The 12,514-nt window shown below is 35.5% G+C and overlaps 1 protein-coding gene across 1 annotated transcript in view; it reads left to right on the top strand.

Moving 5' to 3' along the window:
• Nucleotides 1–12,514, top strand: part of GMPS (guanosine monophosphate synthase) — a 75,570-nt gene that overhangs the window by 29,325 nt on the left and 33,731 nt on the right. The window contains exons 2-4 of the mRNA XM_055411214.2: nucleotides 1,087–1,268; nucleotides 4,667–4,781; nucleotides 10,404–10,501. Of these exons, the coding sequence (XP_055267189.1) occupies nucleotides 1,087–1,268; nucleotides 4,667–4,781; nucleotides 10,404–10,501 (395 nt within the window). The remainder of the gene's footprint in view (nucleotides 1–1,086; nucleotides 1,269–4,666; nucleotides 4,782–10,403; nucleotides 10,502–12,514) is intronic.

Genomic DNA, 12,514 nt, shown 5'->3' with positions numbered 1-12,514 from the left:
TTTATGCTTCCAAGTGGATTTTCAAGATACATACACATTTTAAAGCTTTTTCTTATGTAAAAGTGTGTGAAAACAGAATAGAGACTTAAGAAAGTACATGTATCACCGAACTTTAGTGATTTCAGTTCCCAGGCAATCTTATTTCGTCCATACCCCCCTACTCTATTATTTTGAAGTCAGTTCCAGGTAAATATTTTAGTATACTCCAGATAACTACTTCAGCCCATAGAGTTAAATTTTTTTTTGCCAAATTATTCTCCAGAAAAGTGTTCTCCGTGTATATTTGTCAGAGATAAGATTGTGTGTGTTAGTCGCTCAGTTGTGTCCAGCTCTTTGCAACCCCATGGACGGTAGCCTGCTAGGCTTCTCTGTCCATGGGATTCTCCAGGCAAGAATACTGGAGCGGATTGCCATTTCCTTCACTAAAGGATCTTCCCAACTCAGGGACCGAACCTGGGTCTCCTGTACTGCAGGCAGGTTCTTTACCGTTTGAGCTACAGGGGAGTCTGAGATAATATTAAAACACATTAAAAAATTTAGTATTGTTGGTCAGACACATGTATATGTGTAATTTTCCTCAGGTAATATAAAGAATCCTAATAAAGTGAGTTTGGGTATGCTTATATACTGTGACAGGAAACTTTCGGTTCTCATCAGTGTGTCCCTCATAGGAATGCTGTGACAATTAGAGAGGGTGATCATATAATTCACCGCCCAGACTGGGACATGTCTGAGACTTGACAGAGGCATTATTAGTAATAATGCGAGTAACAGACTCGCATAGACCTGTGCAGTGTTTTGGCACAGCTGGACCGTATGCTTACCTTAGTACTACATAATGTGTGTAAGATGCAGTAAACATGAAATGACTGCATCATGTAGTCAGTAGATGGTAGCTTTTGTTTATGCCTGTGTGTGAATATGTATAAAAGTCTTTCCTTTAAAAGAAGTGTTTTGAATTAGCAATTCAAAATCCTAAGTTAACAGTTTGTGTTTCTGCATGTTTTTGGAGCTGACAGTGACCATAGTTCTTAAAAGTACCTCTGATTTTCATAATTAGGAAGATGCTTGTGTTAATATTTGCAGCTAGAAAATGCCGGAGGAGACCTTAAGGATGGCCACCACCACAATGAAGGAGCTGTTGTCATTCTGGATGCGGGTGCTCAGTATGGAAAAGTCATAGACCGAAGAGTGAGGGAACTGTTCGTGCAGTCTGAAATCTTCCCTTTGGAAACACCAGCATTTGCCATAAAAGAGCAAGGATTCCGGTGAGATTAGATTGCAGGATATTTTATTATTAATTTGCTTGGACAATGAATTTTTTAATGAAAATAAAATGGATTGGTTTTAATACAAGAAATTTTCCATGGCACTTGACATTAAAAGAAATTAAAATTAAAGGAAAGATTACATTAATTTTATTTGCACAGTTTAAGAACTTAATCATTTGAATATTTTATGTTTTATAGCAGGGGTCCCCAACCTCTGGGCCAAGGTCCATCACCTGTCAGATCAGTGGTGGCATTAGATTAGAAATAAAGTACACAAAATATAATGTACGAGAATCATCCTGACACCACCCCCACCCATGGAAAGCTTGTCTTTCATGAAACCACTCCCTGGTACCAGAAAGGTTGGGGACTGCTGTTGTATAGGATTTCTGGATCAGACTTAGATTTGGCTGTTACTGTCATTCATTCATCCCAGATTACTTGGTCAAATGGTTAGAGTACCTAAATTAGAGAATGCCATGTACAGTGCGTCTCTTTTGCTTCCTATCCCAGGAGACTAGTTTCTAAATTATGAAGACTTCTAATTTAAGGGCTAATTCTATAACTTGTACTATTAAAACTAGTCAAAATGACATTCAATTTATATGTAACTTACTCCTTTAACAGCTATTTTTGGTTAATGCTGTATCTTTTCTCTTGGAATTAATTTTCGTTTTTTATTGAGTGTTATTCAGAAGCAAGCAACTACAGTTTATATCCTTAATTAGCTCTCAAGATTTGGTGCTGTATTTCTTCCAAAATACAGTATGTTTAATTTTTCTTAAAAGCATAATGTTTTTCCTTTAGACAAATGGTTACCTTTCAGAAACTTAATAGATGTGTATACATTATCCTTTGTTTCTCATTTTTGAAGTGGAATGAATTGTGAATTAGAAAACATTTAACTCTTTTAGGATGCAGATAATTTTATAGTAAGAAGGAACGCTTTGAGTTTATCTTATTCAACTGTCTTGATTTGCCAGTGAGAACCAATTTTAAGGGAATTAAAACTGTAAGAAATCTGAATGGCTCTCTGTCAAATCCAAGCTCCATCATTCCCCAAATCCAAAGCAAACAGACAAAAATTCCCAGCAAACTAATTGAAACCAAATGTTGTGGAATAGGGTAACCAATATTGACAATAGAAGTCTAATTGATTTTCTTGTCATATGATTACCTGATCATAAACGATTTCTAGGTCCTGCTTACACCAACAGCTTCTCTCTGTAGGAGAACAGGAACTGTAGCACTATTGCTTTCATCACTATGATCCTTTCTGCTGAGATAGCCATTTGATCACCCTTTTTCTAGAATAAATTTTAGGTTTATGACTTGAAAGACATCTTAACCTACCTGTTTTTAGAAGCTTGATCTGCTTGATACATAAGCTGGTATCTGGAATGCCTTGCGACTTACTGGGCCTTGTAATTGCAAGTTGTTTCAAAATAATAGCAGGGTAGAAATAGAAAACTCAGAAAGTGTGATTAGCTCTTCTCAAGCTTATTGAGATAAGAATTTTCATAATTGGCTTAAGTGCTGCTTGAGTTTTATCCTTGACTAAGTCCATTGCTTTTTCTTTTTAATAGTATTAAGAATCTTATAGCAGATTAATGAGGGATGCTGGGCAGTCCCATGGTGGTTATCATTTATAAAACTAAATATACTGAAATTCTAGAGATCTTGTTTATTAAATATATTTTGCAGAGTTTTAGCTTCTGCATTTTTAAGAAGCTAGGTTACATATCTACCCTTAGGGCTAGCCCTATGCCCCTTTAAAATTGTTATCTTAAAGGGATGTCACTTTTATCATCTTGAGTAAGTAGATTGTCTTCAGTCTGTTTTCAGGAGATAAGCTAACAAACATAATGTATACCAAGATTCATGTTACCAATATAAAGTTCAAAGAGTAGGTTTTTTTGTGCTTGCTCAGATTATTATATATTTTTTAGAAAATATATTGTTGAGTAATTTTCATGATTTATATTATTTTTTGGATGTATTCCAAGTCTGTCATTTTGGTTTATGTTTTTACATGGCAGGCAGCCATTAATTATAAAGTGGAATATAATCCAGATTTGTTTGTAAGTAGATTTTGGTTACATCTTGGAGCATGTTTTCCTTAGAAATATGGACTTCCCAAGTGACTCAGTGGTAAAGAATCCACCTGCCAATGCGGGATACTTGGATTTGATCCCTGGGTTGGGAAGATTCTCTGAAGAAGGAAATGGCAACCCATTCCATTATTCTTGGCTGGGAAATCCCATGGACAGAGGAACCTGGCTGGCTATAGTTCATGGGCCAGGCCGCAAAAGAGTCCAACATGACTTAGTGACTAAGCAATAACAACATGCCTATATTGTATAAGTGGGTGTGTGTGACAAACTGGAGAGCCTAAGTAATCTGAAGGTGCAAGTCTTTCTGTGATTCCAGTTATTTGTAGCCATGTTAGAGTGAAAGTCCAATGTTAGCAGATTTTTTTCCTAAAGAAAATATAGAAATCTGAATTTTAATGTAAAAATCGTAACAATAAAGTGTTCCAAAATTTTTTGATTGAATGTGGAGGACCAAAGTTACCTATATCAGAAGCCAGCCTCAGCTTTCTTTATACAAATAGTCTGTTCCCAAGTTAACCCATAGAATGCTCTATAAATTCTAATTTATAGAGTACTGACTTGGGTTCTGAGAGCAGGGCATATGAGGCAGGTCATGTTAACTCCTACTTCTGGGTCTCAGGTAAAATTGTTGGGAATATTGGACAGGTTTTAAATAGGCAAAATTAGGTAATTCTTCACATTTTCTGATTATTGTAGAGCATTTTGCTCTACATAATCCAGGGCCTTCATAATACTTTCAGTTGTCCTGCTGTGTAACTGCTTTACTCCTTAACCTCTCAGAAGACGTGTATTTTCACCTTCTGACTTTAGAATTCTCATTTACTTCCTCCACTGATGAGGAAAACAAAACAAATTCAGGCTTACCTTCCTAGACTGAGACATTGGTTTTATATATTTGGAAGTTTGCACTTATTAACAAGTGACTGTTGAATTGGTCAGCTTTCCCATATTGCAATAAAATAGAGTAAAGATAAGCTATGTAGGGGATTCCCTGTCCGTCCAGTGTTTGAGACTTCCACTGCATGGGGTATGGAGCATGGATTCGATCTCTGATTGGGGAACTAAGATCCTGCATGTCACACAGTCCAAAAAAAAAAAAAATTAAGCTGTGTAGGAGACTGTTAATTAGCTGTGATAGAATCTGGATCTGATGTGGCATACTGAAAACATAACAAAATCTGAGTCTGTATTGAGTTTCCCTCAGTGGTACAAGCAAGAGAGGGCATAGACCTTGTATAAAAATTAACAGATTCTTCGTTACTGTCTTCTTTAAATCCACAGTGCTATTATCATCTCTGGAGGGCCTAATTCTGTGTATGCAGAAGATGCTCCCTGGTTTGATCCAGCAATATTCACTATTGGCAAGCCTGTTCTTGGAATTTGCTATGGCATGCAGGTATATCCACCTATGAATTTGCCTTAAAAGTTAATTTGTTCTGCTTGTGACTCCTACTGTTTTAGTGTTTTCTGTATTTAGAGCTTTTTGGTATGAGAGAATTTGTTCATATTACAACTGTTATGAATTGCCACACTAGTATGGCAAAACTGGTTTAAGTGGGGATTTTCAAAAGAGCAACTATATGTATTACTGCTTACAACAAAATCCTGTCCATTATAAAAAAAAAAGGTAGGCATTTAAATATACCTGAAAGTTGTAGTTGTTCAGAGAGAACTCCTTTATATATTTACTCAATTCCCTAATTATGACATTTTTAACCATTTTGAGAGTAATTTGCAAACATGGTGTTCTGTTACTTGTTGTATCCTAAGTACTAGAATTCTGTCCTACATAACCACAGTATGGTTATCAAAATCAGGAAGTTAACATTGACTTGGTGTTCACATCTGATCCACAGACTCCCTTAACATTTCACAGGCTCATTAATGTCTCTTAAAAGTCATGAATTCAATCTAGACCATATGTTGTTGAATTTAGTTGTTATATTTCTTTACATTCCTTTAGTTTGGAATCATTCCTCAGTCTTTCCTTCTCTTTCATGACCTTGCCAATTTAAAAAAAAGTACTTGTAGAATAGTCTTCAGTTTTGGTTTGTTTGATGTTTCCTCTTTGTTAGATTCAGGTTGTGTGTTTTCGGCAGGAATAGCACAGGAGTAATGCTGTGCTCATGCTTCCCTGGTGGCTCAGTGGGAAAGAATCCCCTGCAATGCAGGAGACATGGGTTCAATCCCTGGGTTGGGAAGATCCCCTGGAGAAGGAAGTGGCAACCCACTCCAGTATTCTTGCTTGGGAAATCCCATGGACAGAGAAGCCTGGCATGCTGCAGTCCATGGGGTTGCAAAAGAGTCATATATGACTTTGCAACTAAACAATAGCAAATGCTGTGCTCTTCTCAGCATCTCATTAGAAGGCAGATGGTGTCAATTAATACTGTGATAGGTGTTCCTTTAGATTATTTGGTTAAGATGGTGTCTGCCAAGTGTCTTCACTGTAATGTAAATTAAGTATATGTAGGGTAGTGGCCAAGATGGTGGAATAGGAAAACCCTGAGCTCACCTTCTTTCTTGGGCACAGGGATCCTATGCCAGGAAAATGAGTCCCCAGAACATTTGGCTTTGAAGGCCAGTGAGACTGACTTCTGGGAGAGAAAAAGGGTTGTGGGAAATAGCAATTCCTTTCTTAAAGGGCACCCACAAAATCTTACATGCTCCAGACCCGGGGCAGACGCAGTAATTTGAAAGGAGACTGGGTCAGACTCACCGGCTGGCCTTGTAGAGAGTCTCCTGCAGAGGCAGGAGCAACTGGAGCTCACCCTAGGGACATAGGTGCTTGTGGCAGCCATTTGGGAAGCTCATTCTAGCATGAGGACACTGGTGCTGCTGCCATTTTGGTGTTCTCCTTGTTTTAGTAAGTGAGCAGAACAGGGAATTATCTTTTTTTAAACAATCTGGTTGAAACCTGTGTACTGATATGAATAATGCTCAGAGGGAATCTGTTCAAAAGTTAGAAAGTGAACAGACCAATATATTTTCTTCTAGCTATCTCTGGAGCTTTCAGTAAAGGAAAGAAATATAAATCAGTGTTCATGTAAGAATGTGAATATTTTTATCTCTATTCTTAATACAAGGGCAGAATGTTAGAAATTGCTGGTCTGCAAAACAGCTTTAGTTGATTTTCTTTCTAATTGTTATGCTTTTCCATTATATTTTCCATTATAACATAAAGAAGAGTCTTACAGAATATTTTTTAGGACCCACTTAGAGTGTGAAACATGCTCCTTTAATATAAAATGATAGTGGCTACTTGTCCATTTTGCCAGTACCCCCTTATAATTGTAAGACCACATTTTCTGTCATTCAAGATGGATCTTATGGTAGCCAGAGCCAGGTCTGTTTATGTTAAATGCATAAAAAAAATTGCCTACTGCTTTCATAGGAGGATAATGGAATAGAATGATCTTGTTCCTTTGGGCAGAAATTATCTTTCTATAAAATACTGATATAAATAATACCTCGTAGCTATTGTGCTGTTTGTAAAGGACTAAAACTTCCTAGAGACGCTTGGTTGGGTAATGTTAGCACCAAAGGCCTCCCTCTAATATATACCTGTGCCCACTCCATGGCAGCCTGAAATTTTATGCACTGTCTTTTCCCATTAACTCTTGAGTCTTACTGGTTGCTTCCTGGTAATTCTTTGCTTTGGAAGAAAACAGTTTGTCCTGCTCCTTGCACTGTTTATTTCTTTTATGGTTTATCCGTCACTCAGCATAAGAAATAGAATATTAGTAGAACTTTCAAAACTCTTTGTACTTTTTTCCATTCCACATTGTTCTCTCTTCCAGCAAGAGGTAAGTAACACTTTTACTGAATTGTTATTCATTCCCTTTCTTTTCTTTATAGATTTATACACATTGTATTTCTAGATAATCTATTATCTAGTTTTGTCTATTGATCTTCATGTAAGTGAAATCATGCTTCTTGTAGTTTCATTTTTGGTTCTGAAAGTCACTAATTTTAAGTTATTTTCGCTACTGAAATTATTGTTTGAATATAGTGATACTTTCAAGTGTATCGCAAATAGTGATACATTCAACTGTTAGCGTTGCTGGTCTTTTCCCAAGTTTTTGCAATTACAGATGCTGCCATGAATATTTTTGGACTTTGGTATTGTACAAACACAAAGTTTTCTCTAAGCTAACCGTTAATTGAAATGCTGAGTCTCAACTTCACTAAGAACTATTTGTCCCCAATATACCTTCCCACAGCAATATGTAAAAATTCCTTTTGCTCTGTATCCCTTGGCAAGGTTAGATTTTTTTTTTTATTTGCCTAGCTGAAGAGGTGTTAAATGACATGTTGTAGTCTTAATGGTCATTGTTCTTATTTTAAGATTCATGGATTTATTTGCCATTAGTCATTAATGTCTGGTTTGCTGTAAAAGATTAGCCATGATTTTTGCACATTTTTTGTTGAATTTTTAAAATTGTTTTTATATATGCTAGATGCTAAACTTTTGCCAATTATGTATATTGCATATACCTTCTAGATTCTGACTTCTCTCTTCACTATAGTTTCATCTTTTTAAAGAAACATCTTTATTACAAGCATTTGGTTTCTTTATGTACTCTAACACAGATTTTGTTAAATTTTTTGGGGGGGAGAATTTCCTTTCATTTCCCCCTCCAAATCTAAGATTTATTTTGAAATCTTGACATACAAGACAGATAAACTGGGAGCTGACCCAATTAGACTGGTAGACCTACAGGGCTTTTGTTGTTGTTTGAGGCATTTAGGACCTCAAGGTTATGAGAATCCAGACCAAAAACCATTTCCTTAAGTCAAAATAGAATATTAAAACAAAATTTTAACTAAGTAGAGTGTTCTGCTTTACATAAAGTTATTCCCTCCCCTCTTTGCCACACACACACACTCTGCTGATCCTTGACTTCCTTGTATTTTCACTTTTACCTATCATACATGCATACATAAGTCAGGAGTCAAGAATAAATATGAAAGCCTTCTGAACAGGTGAGATAGCTCTCAATTTTGCTGTATGCCTTTGGCTTTATAAAAACCTTTAATAAAGACTGTGGAGTTTTAAATTGTGCTGTGTTCCAACAGCTTTGCTCAGCTTGATCATTCATCTGTCTTCTAATTAAGAACTGGAAATTTAGAGGAGGCCGAGGTACACAAGGTTCATTTGGTGTATAGAGGAAAGCATTTGTTTTTTCATTCAGCAAATTTGAATGACTGCTCTGGGCCACTAGGCCACTGGTACTGTGAAGACATGGTACCTGAAGACAATGGTGGGGAGAGAACATGCTAATTCTACATTGCTAATCACACTAGCTTGAATGGCTTGAGTAGAGAATAATGGGAAATATGAGAAGTGGAGTTACAGGCAGTGCATTGAAGTCTTTGTTCAGTATCATGGACTTGGACTTTATCCTGTAGACAGCAGAGTCAGCAAATTACAGCCTGCTGCCAAAGCTGGCCACTGCCTGTTTTTTGTATGACCAGCAAGCTAAGAATGGTTTTTATGATTTTAAAGTGACTTTTATGGTTGGAGTTGAAAAACATTTTTAAAAAAGAATTGTATGCTGTGACATGTGAAAATGAAATTCAAATTTCAGTGTCCATAAATAAAGTTTATTGGAACACCATCATATCCATTCCTTTAAATATCTGTGGTTGCTTCTGTGCTTCAATGACAAGAATTGAGTAGTTGCTTCAGAAACAATAGGGCCTACAAAAACTAAAATACTTATTCTCGGGTCCTTTACAGGGAAAATTTGCTAACCCAAATATAGAGGATAGCCATTAAGAATTTAATCATGGACTAACACAGTCATATTTATATTTTAGTAGCTGACATTCATAGATCTCTGGAAGATGGGCACGGCTAGAGGCAAGGGGACTCATTAGACTGCAGCAGTGTTTCCTAAACTATGTGTTTGTTAAGATGCTGCAGAAAGTGTTTCATGTATGAGTCTTTAGTTTGGGAAGTACTGGGTTAAACAAGGGTTAGGAGGTGTTTTTTGTTTTTTATTTAATTGCTGGACTTCATGCAAACCTTTATTGAAGGAAGTTTTATAGTGAATGTCTAACAGGAGAATGTAGAGGGCAGCATTGCTGATGCATATTTGAAGAATATGCCATTGTACATTACAAGAGTGAACACATATTTAGCCCTCTGCCTGTTTTTCTGTTGGGTGCTGGGTACACCTACATCGTGTATTATTGTGGCAGATATCTTATGACACCTGTTGTGGAGCAGACATATGAAGATAGGTTGTATTGATTTTATCAATGCAGATTTAATGTTCCTTAAAATCCTATGTGTATCTATTTGGTGTTGGAAGAGTTTCAGTTCAGTTCAGTCGCTCAGTTGTGTCCGACTCTTTGCGACACCATGAATCACAGCACGCCAGGCCTCCCTGTCCAGGCATATGTAAATGATGAAGAAGATTGACACCGAAGGGTCAGACTGGAGAGACTACTTAAAAGTCCGTAGGTGGATGGGATTTGAACAAATTAATTTAAAGACCAGATTATATTGCTTATCCCATCTCCACAGCACAGCCTTCTGTAGACTTTCAGACTGACTGTTCCTTTGGGGCCAAAGATTAAACATTTTGAAGGAATTTATGAAGTATGAAGTACCTAGTTTTAATACCAACTAGGTACTTTCTGAGTTCAAAGAGTGTTTTGAAGTACTTTAAAAATTAAACTCAGATATTAAAGAAATCCTTATCTTTTAAAAAGAAATCCTTATTTTTAACAGATGAATTAAAGTATGCTAAATGGAAAATTTGCCAGTGTATAATAAAAATTATCAGGTCAAATTCCTAATCTAGCTTTGTTTTGTAACTATTCCTTTTAAGAACTAGATAATTGTATATAATAATAACAAGTAATTTGCAGTTAGCAAACTTCCTTTATTTTGGAGGCACAAACATAACAGCTATCCTAAGAACAAGAAATATAAATTATTAGTATAAGAAATTGGGTAATTTTCTTTTGAATTATATTAACATCAATTTATTTTCTCCTGGAACAGATGATGAATAAGGTATTTGGAGGTACTGTGCACAAAAAAAATGTTAGAGAAGATGGAGTCTTCAGTATTAGTGTGGATAACACATGCTCCTTATTCAGGTATGATAGATATTTATATATCAATAAGAATGTTAGAGGAGTAACTTAAAGCTGGGAATGTTATTCTTCAAAATTGGAGATTCTGTAATTCTTAGACAAAATTAAGGCCACGGCAGTGGCCAAAGGTATTGTCATATTTGTTTTCCAATTGAGTGTCAAGACAGAAGAGAATGGTGGTGATGCTAATTAGGAATAAGAAAAGCAGTTAATGACAGAATTGAAAAGCACTTGTGCAGCCTTAAACCCCTATTTGGGATTGCAGATGGTGATGCCAACATGTGTAGTTTTCCCTTTTCACTTTTTAGCAGAGCATGATTCTAAATATTAGTGTGACCGATGTGACAAACAGATAATGTTGTAAACTGTCTGCATTTGTAAACATCTTCCTCTGCCATGTTCTTTCTCTGGGTGCTTAACTAGCTACCCATTTGCTGGCCTCATTACTAAATATGTATTGCACTTTTTGTACTGAGCATAACTGTATTTCATGTACTGTCTTTTTAATATAGTGAATATATGAATTGATTTTATTGCTGGTTGATAATAGTTTAGGTATATTAGCTCTAATGTATTTAAAGATTGGTGAATGAGCTGTTCATTAGCTTCCTAGAATCATTTATCTTCTGCTTTACAAAAAACCAGGTGAGTTTTCATTCAGCTTCCTGAAAGACCAGGAAACTTAAATTTTAGTCACTTGCTTTCTTTCTTTGGGTTTTCCCATGTTTTGGGTATAACCCATTTAGGTGGACAGTTGATAGTTACTCACTTTCTTTTGAAATAAACTTCATTTTTCTTTAAAAATCACATTTCTTCCTAACCGCATTAAATCTATAAAATGTAGGCTGGTGTCAGTTAATGTGCATATGTAATTTTTATTATCATTTCTTGTGACTGTGCTAATTATAGATTTGTTTTATTAACATATATTCTTACATCCTCCATAGAGTTATACCTAAATTAATTCTTAATGGATAGTGTTCTCCAAATTGGACAAATCAGTTTTAAAATCCAAGTTAAGACCTTTTGTCCAAAATGGAGCTATTCCAGTTTTTACACAGAACTGGCTGTGGCTGGCTTTTCTTTAATATTAGAAAGAGCAAGAATATTAGTATTCAGAGATTCTCATTTTCAAAGTGATTTTAATAAAAAAGCAACAGTTGCTCAAAATAATTTTATGAACTGAAGCTACTCATTGCCAGAATACATTTGTGAAATCCATTTCTTGTTCTCCTTTATAATGGAGAGGTATTGCTTACATTTATCTGTATCTCAAGTGACTGTTCTTGAGAACTACTTCAGGAATTGTGCTGGTGGAATGTGATACAAGAGACTTTAAATGTAAAGATCTGGTTAAGATTTAGTTTTTCTGTCTTGACAGTTCTAAAATCCTGGTACTCAATTATAGCCTACACTAATCCTAAATAACAATGAACAGTGATGACAGTAACATCAACCCCAGAACGTCCTTTTGGTTTTAATATACTTCTTGCTTTATTTTTTAATCTTGCTTTATTTTTAATTTTTCTTAATGTTATTTAATACAAAGTTCTTCTTCAAATTTTTTCACAATGTAACAAGTATCTTTTTATAAAATTGATTCATTTACATCAAGGTCCAAAGAAAGTCCACACAGTTGGTTTGATAAATGTTACTTATATCTGTTTTAAACCATGCCATTAATTACTTCTGTTCTTAAGATTAATTCCATTAGAGATATAATTTTGAAACCATGATAGCCTCTTGAAACTGTGTTTGTGGTTATACCACCAGCTTTTTATATTCAGTTTCAGTTTTTATGGATTGCCTTTTCCTGGTATTTATTATTGTTATTGGCTTTATCATGAATAGAGTAAATTTGAATTCTAGCAGTGTTGTACTGTTACCTACTTTCTCTGTTTTCTTGATTTACTCATAGAAGCTAGTAACTTTTAAAGCAAAAAACTACCAGTTATAAGATGAATTAAGTTCTAGGAATCTAATGTAAAGTATGATGACTACAGTTAACAACACTGT

This window comes from Moschus berezovskii, chromosome 1 (genome assembly GCF_049115385.1).
Source record: "Moschus berezovskii isolate FMDL1 chromosome 1, NW_MosBer_1.0, whole genome shotgun sequence".
In the NCBI taxonomy this organism is placed as follows: Eukaryota; Metazoa; Chordata; class Mammalia; order Artiodactyla; family Moschidae; genus Moschus; species Moschus berezovskii.
This window is presented reverse-complemented; position numbering and strand designations above follow the sequence as displayed.